The sequence below is a fragment of the Calypte anna genome, chromosome 8, assembly GCF_003957555.1.
Source record: "Calypte anna isolate BGI_N300 chromosome 8, bCalAnn1_v1.p, whole genome shotgun sequence".
In the NCBI taxonomy this organism is placed as follows: Eukaryota; Metazoa; Chordata; class Aves; order Apodiformes; family Trochilidae; genus Calypte; species Calypte anna.
Window position 1 is genome coordinate 24,529,856 of NC_044254.1, and position 15,348 is coordinate 24,545,203.

Sequence of the window (15,348 nt, forward strand, 5' to 3'; positions counted from 1 at the left end):
CCCGCATCCGCGGGAAAGCCGGGGAGGGGTTTCGGGGCTTATTTCCCTGCCTTCAGTGGAAGAAACCACGGCTGTCCCGGTTGGAGGGGCCTGGGGACGGGCTGCCCGGGTGACAGCGTGGAAGTGGCACCGTCACCCTGCCCGCCCGGGGGTCTCATCCCCTGGCCCTGTCTGTTCCGGGCTCCGGCAGGCAGCGGGGAGCACGTCGGATGCTGTTGCGGAGCAAAAGGCAGAGCCAGAGCCAGGCATCACCCCGAACCTCCTTTATCCCCAGGGCCACGGCAGCAAATCGGGATTGCGGGGATGAGGGGCAGCGAGGCCAGAGAGTGAGGCGGGGTGGAGTGGGGGGGGAGGGGGCTCTGGAGGAGAGTGGGAGGGTAGCGGAGCCTCCCCCCCTCGGACTTAAAAATAAAACAACCAGGCTGTAAAAGCGACCCACACACACACACCAACCCATCCCACCTCGGCCTCTCTCAGCCCGGTGTCTTACAGCGATCCCGGCCCAGATCCACTGCCCCAGAGGCGGGCCGGGATGCAGAGGCAGCCTGGCAGCGAGAAAAGTTCATTTTAGGTGAAGGAATGTCATTTCGCTACTAAATGGTTAGTCTAATTTGATCTTTATTATGCTGTGGATTAGGGCTGATTCATATTAAACACCAGTGCAGTTAATATCACTCCGGAACGTGTCCCGCTGGATGCAGAGCGGCCGCAGTCACAGCCCCGCCGCTTCCTGCGACCCGTGGATTAAGATTTAATTAACAGGGAAGTTGGCGAGCTCTCACCCAGAGCCTCTCTGCTTTACAAATAATTTATCCTCGGTTCCGCGGATTTTTATTCAAGTGACAGCATTTTATTTTACTCTAAAAGGGACTTGAATATTTTATGTTCAGCCAGAGGCTTCTGTATAGGAACCTCTCCAAGTCAGCTTCAAACCTAAAGGACTAACTTTTAATTTTTTTTTTTTTAATCTACGGGAATTACCTAAATAGGCACAATGTATCAGGTTCTCTTAAACCCCCTCCTCCTGCTCCCCCCAATTTAACAGCCTAAACTATCCATATGAAAGTTAATCGTTGTGATCCCCATTGTCGGCTGTATAAATCCAAGCTCAAGCCAACCTCCAAGACACAGCAACAATTCTGATAAATTGTCCTGCTCGGCTAACTACACAAGAATGGCTTTTATAATTAAAAGGGGAGCTGAGTTAAATCAACAGCTCCTAAGCCCTTCTCAAGAGGGCTAGAATGGGAGAAATGTGGCGACCCGATTTCTTTAAGTAGCAGCTCTTTGTAGCCCATTCATAATCCTAGATATAGAAACCCATCCTGCACAAAGTCAGCTGCCAACCAAAAGAAAAAAAGAAAAAAAAAAAATAAAATTAAAAATAGAAAGGAAAAAAGAGGAGGGAAAAAAAAAGGAAAAAATAAAAAATGGAAAAAAGGAAAAAAAAAAAAGTTTATTCAGATGCTCAAAGTCCATCTTTTTTTTTTTTTTCCAGCCTAACATAACCCTGGCACTTTATAACCACAGACAACTCCTTTTCCAATTAAAGTGGAATTAGGAAACTCAATCAAATTAGCTCACTATTAAAGCCCTTCTTTATTAAACCATTTTATTGTAGTAATATTAAGTTTCACCCGCTCTTGGAACACGAGACTTTAAAAAGTTTCCCTTGTGATACTGCTTTAGCTGCTCCCAGGATGGATCAGGGTCAGAAGTATTTACCTGGGTGTAATCTGTGATATTTACTTTTTTTTTTTTCCCCCTAAGAAAATCTTAAAAGTGTATCCAGCTTGATCAATCGCGCTAGGAAAGGAAGAATTACATTTTCCTTGCTCCCATCCTTTGATTTTACCCCGGGGCTTCCTTCAATAGCTACATCGAGACGCATCTCCTCCCAGACCCACCAGTATACGAACTGGTTGGTAGGAGCCTCGCTGTCAGCTCCGAGCCAATGTTTACACAGTTATATTTGAAGTGAGAAAGTAAACAGTCCAGCTGTGCCACGGAGCGGTTCGGTGGGATTAGGTTTCCATACCAACCAACTTTAGGAGCTTTTACAGTCTTAATTCAACCATGCACTGAACTTGGTCTTTGTGAGTAATAGTTTTCCAGGGCCAAACACTCCCAAGGGCTGATAAGAAAGTGGTGCTCCGGCCTTCGGAATGATCGATTCTCTGGATGCACGACTGGCTGCTCCCTCTCACCCCAATAAATACATAAATGGAGGCAGGAATGCCCTCCTTACTTTTTGGTCTTGAAAGAATAATCGGACACCATTGCCAAAAAAACCCAAAACCCAAAAAACAAACCACAAAACAAAACAAAACATAAATGGAGGCAGGAATGCCCTCCTTACTTTTTGGTCTTGAAGAATAATCGGACATCATTGCCAAAAAAACCCAAAAAACAAACCACAAACAAAACATAAATGGAGGCAGGAATGCCCTCCTTATTTTTGGTCTTGAAGAATAATCAGACACCGTTGCCAAAAAAAAAAAAAACAAAAACCAAAAACCAAACCACAAAACAAACCAAAACACCAACAAACCACTAAAAATAAAACCCAAACCCCAGGCGTGCTCTTGAAATGAGGGGAAGGATTTGGAAGGAGACAGTTTCAAAAGTAAACCTGGGAAAACTTCCCTGCACAATAAACCCCGCGTGGAGTTTGTGGTGTCTGAGCTCATTCACGCCTTGCTGCAAACATGTTCTGAAAAAAATTCATAATTGTATATTCCTTGTTCTGATATAGACACAATTAATATACATATCCAGGTTTTAGAGATGAGAGGAAAGCACCTCGCTGTTGCTACAGAGCCCATGGTCAGCAAGGTGTTTGCTTTAACTGTGCTTTTTTTCTCTGTAACAATGCCATATTTCTTAAATATGACAAAAAACAGAAAGATATAAAAAGAAAAAAATCCTGCTTAAATTTACGCTTTTTTTTTTTTCTGGCATAAATAACAGAAAGACCAGAACCACAAATAAACTTTTTTGACAGTTTTGGTGGATAAGGAGATTGCTCTGGTTTATATTTGGTTTTATTTATAAATCTTCAGAAGAAAATCTGTTTTGACCATGTTAAAAATGTAATAAACATGTTTGTCCTAATTCCATAAAATCCTTTAAATATTGACTGTACTTGTCAAATGAACTTCCCAAAACACATTTCCACTGCCTCATAAAATACCACTTGCCATTTATAAGACCGATTTTTTTTTTTTAATAGAAAATAACATTTATTTATATGAAATGGAAACACAGAATTACCTGTTAGAAACAGCAAGAAGTTTGCTACATCGGGACAAGAAAGCAATTTTCTTGCAGATCACAAATGAAGGAGGCTCATTAAACCCTTGGCGCCGGGGTCCTACGGACAGTTACAAATATATCTACTTTCCAATGTTATATACAGATTGTAACATTTCTGGGGGCAGGAAGGAAAAGGCTTTCAATTTGACAATATTTTTAACCTATATGCCTGGTAAGTATTACAATGAGCTGTCTAACCTTTAGCTTAACGTTAATACCATGTTCACCTACGCATTACATTAATAACTTAGATTTCCATTTTATAACATTATACACTTGCTAGTATACATATATATATGTGTGTGTATGTGTGGGGGGGGGGGAAAAGAGGGGTGGGTGTGTGGGTCTGTGTACACACCCCAGGACGCACCATGGATATCCATGCTTATGGCCATAAGCAACAAAGAGTGACAATGAAAAGTGCACCTTTATCACCGGTTCCATACACCTACGTCTTCCCACGCCGGGCTCTGCACGCAATCACGGGCTGTACAGAGGAAAAAGGGGGAGAAAACCACCCGTGTCCATCCCCCCCGTGCCTACCTAGCTACCTCTACACAGACGAGCTTTAGGAAGCCACCCCGGCTATTGCTTCTCGGGGGTGTTGTTGACCATGGGCCCGTAGAGCCCGCCGGAGTAGACCTGCTCCTTGTGCACGGTGGAGCGGTCCCGCATGAGGTCACTGAAGGCGTAATCCACGGGTGGCCGGAACCCGAGGGTGGGCATCAGCCCGGCCGTGGAGTAAGGGGTCATGAAGGCCAGTCCCCGGCTGTGGGCCGAGTAGGCGAGGCGCAGGGGGTTGAGTCCCAAGTGGGTGCCCAGCGGGTATGCGCCGGCCTCGGCCCCGAAGTGCGTGGCGTTGGGCTGCAGGGGGGAGAAGGCGGAGCGGCTGCCCAGCGTGCCGATGGCGGGGGCCATGGCGCCGGCTATCAAGGGCCGGTGATGGGCGGCGGTGGCGGGGGTGGGCGGAAGGCCTTGCAAGGCGCCGTCCCGAGCCCAGCTCTCCTCGGGGCCCTTCTCCGGGCCGCGGTTGTTGAGGATCTGCTCGATGGCCTGCACCACGTCCCCGCCGCAGCCCTGCAGCACCAGCTCCAGCACGCTGCGCTTGTGCGCCGGGAAGACGCGCGTCAGGATGTCGATGGGAGTCCGCTGCCGGCCGCCGGCCGAGGGCGACGGGTCCTGCTCGTCCTTATCGGCTTCCGAGCCCGAGTCCGAGCCCAGAGGGCTGATGGAGCCCGGGCTCTCCTCCCCTTCCTTCGGGCCTTTGGAGACGGGCGAGCTCAGGAAGGACTCGCCGTCCCCGTTCTCCGAGCCCGAACCGTGGCGAGCTTCCGGGGAGGAGGTGCCGGGCACGGACTCGCCGTCCGGGGAGAGCGGCTTCCCGCCCGCCTGCTGCGGGGTGACGGCGCGGCTGGGCAGCAGCGTCTTGGGGAACAGCTCGAACTTCTGCATCTTGGACTCTGCGGGACGGGATGGAGAGTGGGTGGGAGAAGTAAAGAGACCGTCAGTGCGGCTGCCCCAGGCGGGAGCCGCAGCTCCGTGCTCCCTCCGGCAACCCGACCCCCGCCGCCTTTCCCGATTCCCTTCCCCTTCACCGCCGGTCCCGGACTCCCCCCAGCAACCCGACCCCCGCCGCCTTTCCCGACTCCTTTTCCCTTCACCGCCGGTCCCGGGCTCCCCCCGAGGGCGCACAGCGCGGTCTTACCTGAGGCGCCGGCGCCTCCCTCGCCGCCGCCTCCGGCGCAGACGGAGCCGAAGACCTCATAGGCGGGCCGGGGCGGGATGATGCCGTTGGCGGCGGCCAGGGCCAGGCCTTCGGCCGTGCCGTAGAGCAGCTGAAGTTCGCGGGCCTCGTTCTCCTCCTGGGCCTGCTGGCGGCGCAGCGCCACCTGGGCCGCCATGACGCGCTGGCGTTCGGCGATGAGGGTGCACTTGGCGCACATGCAGTCCTTCCAGCGGCAGTACCGCTTGTGGCCCTTCAGCGCCGACACCACCCCGTGGTTGCGGCACCGGGCGCACTTCGGTGTCCGCGGGTACTTCTCGGCCGCCCGCAGCAGTAGCGGCGGAGCCCGCAGCAAGCTCCCGGCTACGCTCACCGGCAGCGTGGCCGCCGCCGCCGCCGCTGCCGCCGCCACCGAGCTGGGGGGCACCGGCGGGGGCGCGGCGGGCACGCTGGGCAGCTCGGACCGTAGCTCCATCCTGGCAAGCCCGCCCGGAAAGAGGGATCACCCCTTCTTAACTTCCCCCAAAGCGACGCGGGGTGGGGGACCCCCGCGGCGCACCCGCGACCGAACGCGGAGACGGTTCCGGAGCCTTCAGGCGCTGTTACGCGAGGATGCACACTAAGCCCACATGCAAACCCCCGCGACTATCCCCGCCGCCCCTATCCCCCTGCACCGGCACACGGCTCCGGAGTGGGGTTCAAGGGAGCCGGGAACCTTTCCGCACACTCCCGCCCTCCCCACCGCTCGCGAAAAGCGAATCTAACTCGAAACAATCCAAGAAAACTTAGTTCTTTCGCGCTTCCTTCCTCTCCTTGCGCACCTGGCAGGTCAGCACCAAGTCCATCGCGCCGGGCTCAAAGCCGAGCTCTGCCGTCCGCGCTTGCGGGATCGCCCCTCTCCGCGGTGCTCCGCTGGAAACCCGAGCTGCTCCCTAAGCTCAGCTCCCCCTTTCCCCCCTTGAACTACAATCACCAGTTAAGAGTCCCTTCAGAGAGCAATCCGGCACCTTCCAACGACAGGATCCCTCGCCACAAGCCGCGGAGGCTAAAATCCAGAAGAAAATAATTTTTTTTCTCTTTTGTTTTTCTTTTTTTTTTTTTTTTTTTTTTTTTTTTTTTCTGTTTAAATAAATAAACGAATCACCCCGTCTCACGAGCAGCAGCACCGCAGCCGGGCGGAAAAGCAGCCCGAGCACCCCTGCCCCCCCGGGCCTGACACGGCTCGGCTGGGCTCAGCCTCCGCGGCGAGCTGAGAAGCGAGGCTCCCGGTTGTCAAGAGGAGGAAAGAGGCAGGAAAAAAACCCGACGGCGGTCGCGGGAGCGGGCAGAGGGACCCCAGCTCCCCCCCCTTGGGGACACCCGCGCCACCGCCACCGCCTGGCGCGTGCGGCCGGTGAGCTGCGAGGCAGAGCGCGCGCTGGCCACCGCGCCTCCCGCGCGCCACTCGCGCTATTGTTGCGCCCCGCGTTGCCATTAGGGCAGCATTGGACAACAATGTGGCGCCTGCCATTGGCCAGGCCCGCGAAGCGCCGCGCTGATTGGCCGCCCGGGGGGACGCCGCGTCCGCCCGGAGGCTCCGCCGCCACCGCGCAGCTCCCGCCTGTGCGCAGCCAGGGTCCTTTGGGGGGGACGGCGGGAGAGCGGCCACCGCGTCCCCCCGTGTGCCCTCTGTGTGTCTGTCTGTCTGTCCCGTGTGTCTGGGCGTGAGGGAAGCGGTCCCGCTTCCCGCTACCTGAGCCTGGCTTTTCGTTATTCCGGGCGAAATGGTATTCGCCTTGACAAACGCTGAGGTTTATTTTTTTTTTTTTTTTTAATTTGGTTTTTTTTTCGCCCCTGGGTCTCACTTGTCAAAAGGGTGGGGGGAAATAGACCGTGGAAGGTGACAATTCAATTTATGGGTCTCCCTTCTCCTACTGGAGATTTTGTTTTATAATAGTATGTAACGTCTCTCTCCTTTCCTCCCTTTTCCATCCCTCCCTTTTCTTTCCTTTTTTCTTTCCTCCTTCCTTTTTCCTCACCCCCTTCCTTTTTCCTTTCCTCCTTCCCTTTTCCTTCATTCCCTCCTTTTTTTCCTTCATTCTCTCCTTTTTTCCTTCATTCCTTCCCTTATTCTCTGCCTTCCTTCGCTCGACCCCCTTTCTCTCTCCCTTTCCACCCTCTCCCTCCACCACTGCAGGTGAATCCCGCAAGTGCTGCCGCAGGAGGGGGAAGCCCGAGGTGAGTCTGATTTTCCCGTGATTTTCCTGCCATTTTCCTTGCGCCTGTAGCCGGCCAGAGCCCTGCCCGCCCTTCGCTCCTCAGAAAGTGAAGTTGGTTCGTTTCTCCTGCCAGCTGCTGGCGTGACTACATGTTCAACAGGCTCCTTCCCCTCGGGGACAATAAACCCGAGGGTTTGATTTTTGAGGAGGAGGCTGTGGGGCTGGTAACTGTATATTGACCCCGAAGCTTTTGTTTTAGCTTTAACCACCCGGCTTTGACGTCACCCTCGCTGGTAACGGGGAGGAGGTAGCACTTCGGTGGGAATACTGGCGGCTCCTTCTCCCGGCTTCCCACGAGGGATCTCCATCCTTCTCGGCACTTTTGCAAAGTTCTTTGTTCCGTGTGTCCATAACTCCGTCCCCGGCGCCGTCACCGTCTGCTGGACCTTCCTCAGCATCCCCACCTGACAGATCTCCCCCCGGGCGGGTTTCCTGCCGCCGCGGCCCTCGGGCACCCGAGACGGGAGGAAAGAAAGCCCCGGGTTGTGCATCGAGCAAGCCGCACGGTCCCGCCCGCCGCTCCCTCCGCGGCCCGGGATCTACTCAGGGCCGCGGTGTGCCGCGGAGGCTGCAGGACAAGCGGCGCTGGCTTGTGCTCCGCTACCCCTTCCCTTTTGTCACATTCCTTCTGTGGCTGCCAGAAGCACAATTGCAGAGCCTTCAAACTTTTCTATATCTTTACATCTTTCTATCACTTACATCCTACTTCCTCTCTCTTTCTCTCTCTCTTTTTTTTTTTCCCCTATCATTACTTTTATTTTTATTAAACGATCGCTTTCTCACACGACTTTCCGTGCGTGCAGTTGCCACACAGTCCTCGTGATTTAGGTGTTATAACACCTTTATTTAAAACAGCCGCGAAGCCAAAATACCCGTTTAAATTTTAGTTGCAACCACTAATTTTACTCTCCGGGGACAATTACTCAGATCACCTGATTTAATTGGGAATTCGTGGAACTCAATCACAATGAATGAGAAACGTTTGAAGTAATACTTTGTGTCGGCTTGCCACGGATAAAATGTTCTCCTTTCTTCCAGTTAGTTTCGCTTGGTTTTGCAGTTGTTTTAGGGCTTTTTTTTTCATATAGTTTCCCGCCCGAGGCATCAGCCTGCCATCACCAGCAACACAGGATGCGAGTTGCGCTGATTTCCCCGGTTCCTTTTTCGTTCAGCTTCGATTTAAGTTAAAGGGCTGGGTTATCCTTTCCGGTTTGGGCGCTCTAAGATAACGTATTTTTGAAACAAGCGTGGCAGCAAAATAATAAAAAAAAAATAAAGTGAGTCAACAAAACAACTCAACCCAAAACAAACCAAAAGCAAACAAACAAATAAACCAAAACTCAAAAACCCCAAACCAACAGTGGGTCATTAACCAGCCAGTGAAATGCGGTGATTTCTGTTCAGAGCCTCATCCCGTTAGTAACATGGCAAACGACAATATAGAAGTTTGACTACATAAAGTGTAGCATCTCCATCCCAAGGCGTTACACACAGTTTCCGCAGGCTCATGCAGCATTTTCCCCTGTGGCAATAAAGGAAGAGTTAGGACGCAGTGTCTTCGCGCTGAGCGCTTAAACACCCGGGGTCTGTTTCTGATGTTTATCCCAAGTCAGCGCTACAGGCTCCCCCTCATCCAAAACACTTCCCCATCTATCGCCTTTTAAGTGTGACGCACAATCAAAATAGTCGGGAGTTATTAAATATATATACGTATAAATATATATAAATATATATATATAGTAAGAATATGTCATACAGCCCCAAGCGTCAGCAATCACTGAGAACAATTGTCATAAGGTCCCCGATATATCAGAGCCTTTAGCGGTCCCCCACCCTCTGCTCCCCTCTCTCCATCAGTGGGGGCTGATGGCGAAGCCGTCGCTCCCCACCGGGGTGACCGTAGACCCCGGAGCCACGGCCCCCTCTCCGGACCCGGCACACTCCTTCGGGCTGAGAGAAACTGCTCTTTCCTCTTTCCAGCTTTGGTCGCTGAACGAGGCACTTTCAAGTGTGACTCAAATAGTTTTTTGTCGTTGTTTTCTTACAAAATGCCTTTAGAAAAAGAGAGCCGCGAAGCCTAGAGCCTCACGTCTCACTGGTCTGAGATTTAAAAATAATCATAATTTCTCTCCTCTAGTTATTTTCCTGTGGAAGCTTTCACTGTGAACCTAGACAATCAGTGTGCACAATTCACAGATTTTTATGAAACAAAACACAACCTGTCTGTGAGTTTGCCCCTATCAGCAGAGCCGCGGTCAGGGCTTGCCATGGGGTAAGGTCTCCCTTCAGCTTTGTCCTGGCCTTCCAGAGCCCTCTGCGTGTGCGAGAGTATGTACGGGAGTATGTTTGTTGTTGCTGTCCTCCCCTCTTTTTCCCTCCTTCTCTCCTACTGCAATTCATTTCTGTTTGATAGGCACAATAAAATCTTCATTTACATCTCTGCTCTCATGTCCTTCTTGGAGGGGGGGATGTTTGTTTTAGGAAGCCACGGAGTAGCCGTGCTCCAGCTGCTGGGGAAGCGAAGAAGGGACAACCACCGGGTTACGAGGAAAGAGAAATTAATTCCTTCAAACCCAGCGAAATGCAACTTTTAAAAACCCCGAGAGCCGTTCCGCTCCCAGGTGGGCTCTGGAAGCTCCTTCCGGCACTGTCAAAACCACCAGAAGAACAGAGACGTGGATCCAGTTCCTTGCTGCCCCTCCGCAGGGGCTCGCCGGGCCCCGGAGGAGCAGCCCAGGTTTGGCACAAGGCGTCTGGGCCAGATCCAGGGCCGGAGGCGAGGGGCTCTCCCCACGGCCAGAGCCATTGCCGTGCTAGGAGGATGCCGGTCCCGGGGGGAGCGAGGTGTCACACACACACACACACACACACACACACACACACACACACACACACACACAGACACACACAGACACACACACACGGTAGCTTCGCCCTCGGTTTGGGCAACCTGCACCCTCCAGACGCATGAAAAGCGACGTTACCTCGTTACAGAAATGAAATGAAATCAAATGAAACGCCGCGTTTCGTTGCGTGGTGCCCCGGGTAATTATCCTCCCGAAACGCGCCAAGTGCGCACATCTGGGGCAGCTCGGTAAAACACGAGACCAATTTCCACCCCCACCCCCCCCATCTATTTTTAAGAAGGTCTTCCCTGGTGTTTATTTCTCTCCCCACTCCTATTGATTCACCTAAAGGCTTCCTGTGTATCGTGCAAAAGTTTGAGAGGCTGCATGCAACTGTGCCGCTGCATCTTCCCCCAATTACAGTAGTAAAATCTTAATTAAAAAGAGCCTGTCTATTGGCTGCCATGCAGGGGAAGGCGAGACACGCACGCCTGGAGGCAGCGCAGCGCCCGGAAGCATCCCAGAGAAATATAGTTCTTGATTAGTGTATTTTCATCTCGTTCTTAGCGGAAGACAGTTTGTAAGTACCTGCTAATGTTAGTGCTCTTTAAGGTTTCAATTGTTCTAGGGGGTTTGCCATTGACTTTTTCATTATTTACCTACTGAATCAAAGTAAGCAAATGCCATCTGTTTCCCTGCTGCTATCATCTTCACTTTTAATTATCCGCCCAGCAGCCTAATAGAGATGATATTAAACTAAATCTTTTTGACATTAAAAGTAATTATCCCCAAACCAATATTACAAGAATGAAAATTACCCTCCCACCCCTCCTCCCCACAAGAAAAAGGCACATTCCTCCTAGTCCAGGCAACCTCTGCAGATCTCGGAGAGGAAAAGGCAGACGGAGTTCCCGTCAGCCCGGGCTTCTCAAGTATTTGAAACATTATTAAATCCATTTCCCCGCTCCCAGTGGGCGAGAAAAAAGGAGACAAGGGAAAGACATTTATGCAAGGAAAGAAGGGAAAATAGGGGCTCCACATATTCCTTCGTGGGCTTCTCTCCATCCCGCAGCTCAGCGGCTACACCACAGGGACCCTCCCGGGGACGCGACGGGAAGGGCCGGGGCTGCCTGACCCCACCGGGGTACCCGCCAGGCCCGGCACAAGTCCCAGCCCTGGGCTTTTAGGGAACAGCACATCATAAATGTACACATCTACAACCTCCCCGAGTCCTTTGCACCATCCAGCGGCACTGGTCGAGCGTAACGCGTTGGCGTTGAGGGGACGGTCATTATAGAGACATTAGGAGCGGGTTAGTAATTAAGGGGAGGACGGCGGGTCCTCTAACAGATGGTCTCTTGCTGAATTACCTCTACGGAGTCATTTCACTTAGGCTCAAACTTCTCCGCCATTTCTCCTCCGACTCGCTTTAATATGAGCCGGACCTGCGTCCCCCATTTCCTTTAATATGTGCTAAACTGAGCTAATTTTAATTGCATGTTTCAACTTTGCTAATTAAATAGAGTGGTCTAATTAAAAGTGACTAGGGAACAGTTTTAATTCAACCCTCTACTTTTTTAACAATCCATTATGCAACAAATCCAGGGTAAGCCCTCCCTTTAAAAAAGCTACAGATGATTGAGTTTTTACACCTTTTTACACGCTCACAATGGGGAGACTTGACCCAACATATGTAGCGGAGGGGATGGGCCCCCCCGGCTCCCCGGTGGGGCATTGGAAAGGGGCTGTCTCGCTGATGCTGCCCTGCCTGAGCACTGCTGGACCCGGTTGCCTCCCGGGGCCTCCCCGCTGGAAGTGCTGAGACTATTAGCCCAGCAGAGGTTAGAGTAGCACATCCCCAAGACAGCAGCCCAGGATTTGGGAAAATCGGGCTCTTTACACGCTTCATCTCTTCACCAAGTGCTCATTAGGTTGTTAACCTCTGGTTCACATGAAAGGGGCATGTGATGAATCCCCTCCTGAACAAATGGGCGCATCCCCCTTCAGGCACTGAACAAAGCCCTTAAAATAACTGCACAAGAAAGCCTTTAGTTGTTACTCTAAAATTTCTTTTCTCTGAGAGCTTGTGCCCATCCACACACACGCACACAGACGCACACAAAGAGGGGGAAAAAAAAGCGAGAACACAACACAAAAATCTCCTCTACCCCGTGAGCTGGAGCTAAAAATTAAAAAACAGGGTTCCGTCCCCCGGGCCTTTGGCGCTGGCTGATGTCCCCGGCTGCGGCTGAGACTCGGGTTGAGGCTTCCCAAGGGAGGGGAAAGAAATCTAAATCGCTTTAGCGGAGCGGGCGGGTGGGAAACCTCCTCTCCCTGAAGAGGGGGAAGCCAGGACCCCCAGCCCGGGGGCAGCCGTCGGCGCGGGGTTGGTGGGAGGGGCTCCGGAGGTGCCGATGCCGACATCCCCCCCATCATCCCCTCTCCCCCCCCTGGTGCTCTCCCCCTCTTCCACCCACCCCCGGAGACACAAATTCAGCGGATTTACAGACGCGGAGAACGCGGGTAGGAATTTTCCCTTCCCGCAGAGGGATCCCAGCGTGGGCCAGGGCTGCCCGAGGGGAGCCCAGAGCCCACCGGAGCCCCCCGGAACCCCGGCCCCAAGGTGGGTCCGTCCTCCCAGAGAGGCGGAGGGGATGGTCTCCTTCACCAAAGCTGCTCATCTTCGCAGGCACCGCTGCCCTTGTACTGGCAGCTTATTGCTAATTGAGGGACGGCCGGGAGAGCAGAGCCTGGCTCCCGCATTCCCACAGCTCTTGTATGGATTTTAGGCTCTTTTAAGACCTTTCCTTTTCTCTCTCACCCTCCTTCTCCCTCTCCCTTTTTATTTCCCAGCCCCTCGGGCATGGATTAAAGTGACAGACAATTTTCCCTTCGCACCTTATTGATGGTTAAATGCACTTTGAGATAATGCGCGGAGGGCCGGGGGGGGGGGGGGGGGGAGGTGATGGTGGTGGTTTTGGGGGCGGTTCCCCGGGGGCTCGGAAGGTTTGGGAGCTCTACAAGTCTCCCCGGGACGGTGGAGCGGGGCCCGGACAGGCAGCAGCGGGACGGGGTGGGGGCTTCTCCCCCCCTCCCTTCCTCTTCTCCCCATCACCTTGCAGGTGGCTGCGGGGCAGTGAGGGCTCCGGAGGGAGCCAGCGTGTCAAGGCTCTATCCGTGGCATAGGAAAACACGCGTGTGGTGCAGAGGTTGAAACGTAAGCTCACACATACACGCAGGTAAAGAGGAGGTAGCAGTTTAGAGCCAGAATGACTCAGGAAAGTTCGGCTCTGCTAATTTACCATAGGGCGCTCCGAGAGGTTCATTAAAACGGCTCTTGTCAGCTCCCTAACGATCCGAGAGCTTTTTAATTATATTTTATATTCCCCTACCCGTCTCCTAACTTCAAACACATGGTAAAAAGGATTTGCTGTTTTGTTTCAGGTAAAACCTAATAATTAAAATTCAGACCCCGTCCCATGCATCTGCTTCGCCTTTGCCAAATGAATTGAAGGGAGAGAGAATAGCGATTTCATTGAGATCACAGATGGGGTGCAGGTTTTTGGAAGAAATTTGAGAAACACCATTGTCCAGAATCAAAACTCTATGTCTTGCCCCACAAAGGGGGCTGCTTTAAGCCCCTCAACTTCTATGGGGATTGTTTTTTAAACTTTAAGTGTTCCGCACAATAAGCTGCCACCAAAATGTCACAACCACTCTGATTCCAAGTGTGTCTCACTGCAAAGGGTGCAGAAAAATGAAGGGAGCAAAGGGAAGGAGTGTAATTAAAAACCCTCGAGCTCCCTCCTGCCTGCTGGGGCACCGCGGCCCGTTCGGACCGGGGGCGGCCGGGGAAGTGCCCCCACCCGGGACAGCGGGACCGGCACCCCGAGGTGCGGACAGCCCCCTTCTTCTCTCCCTCCTGGGCGGCTCCGCATCTGCCCTGCCCCAGCCCGGCTCTGCGCTTCCATATTTTGGAGACTAAATTGTTTCATTAGTCGAAAGCAGAAGATTAAGCCTTTTATTTTTATTCATGATCATGACAACCCCGCTCGGATTTGCTGGAGGATTTTCCCCCCCACCTCCATGTTTGTTGCCCTAGGAGCTCAGGAGCTTAACAATCCTCCCGGAATGCGATAGATAAATACAACCTATATGGCTAAAGAGACATATTGAGGGTGTTTGCGGAAGGGCGGGAGAAGAGAGGCGCTTCAAGAGCACATCAAAACCCACACGCACTAAGGGGAAAAAAAATTTAATTCTTGTATTCTTTTTTACAGTTAACATACACTGTTTAATGGGGCCCTTATGCAAACACAGACTGCTCTTAACTTAATGATGGATCATTCACCATCCACCACCGTTCAGCCCCATCCCGCTGCCGCGCCGGTTGCCATCAGCCCTGCGGGACCGGGCAGCACTGGGGTAATGCAGTCGCTTTCGCCTCCATATTTTGGGTTGGTTTTTGGTTTATGGTTTTTCCTTTCCACTAATACTAATTTATTTATTTATTTATTTTTCCGTGCACGGCTCCTCGCCCAGAGCAGGGCTGAGCGGCCCCTTCTCCGCCCACGCCCGCGGGGCAGCGCACACGACGCCGCCAAGCGCAAGCAACGAGTTTTTTTTAATTTCTCCCCACCCTTTTAATCCGACTTTAAATTTTTGTTGTTGTTGTTGGTTTATTTTCGGGGAGGGGGAGGGCGGACGGGGCCCTTTCCCCCGCGACTGTGGATCAGCGCCCGCTGCTAAGGAAGGGCAGCCCGGGGGCAGCCGCCCCGGACAGGCGCTCCCGGGACGCTCCGATCGCTGCCCATCCCACGGCCACCCAGGGCCGACGGCTGCTCCGCTGGGCCCACCCGATCCCCGGTGGGGATTTTTCCGTCGGCGGCTTCTCCCCTGCCCAGGAGGGGCCGAGGGGAAGCTGGTGGGAGCGGGCGGCTTCCCGGAACCCCGCTAGCGGGATCGGTTCCTTTCCCCATTCCGGGCCGCCCCGGTGCCCCTTAGGCACAGGCACAGGGGGCTGCCCCTGCTCGGGGGGCTGCCGCTTCCCCGCCTCCCCGTCGAGCCCGGAACGGGACCCATCCTGACACCCAGGGCTCCCCCGGGGGTGGCCCATGGGCCGCTGCGCCTCGGCTGTGGCCTCAGCCGGCCCTGCCAGGTACCTCCTGTCGAGTGGCCAGGAAACCCGGTACCGTCCCGCAAAGAA

General features: G+C 53.1%; 1 protein-coding gene across 1 annotated transcript; it reads right to left on the reverse strand.

Moving 5' to 3' along the window:
• Positions 1-3,262: 3,262 nt before the first annotated feature.
• Positions 3,263-5,513, reverse strand: DMRTA2 (DMRT like family A2). The gene is made up of 2 exons (XM_030455384.1): positions 5,021-5,513; positions 3,263-4,775 (listed from the first exon to the last, which is right to left on the reverse strand). The coding sequence occupies exons 1-2, from the start codon at positions 5,511-5,513 to the stop codon at positions 3,901-3,903; spliced, it is 1,368 nt and encodes a 455-aa protein (XP_030311244.1). The 3' UTR covers positions 3,263-3,900.
• Between the last annotated feature and the right edge of the window lie 9,835 nt (positions 5,514-15,348).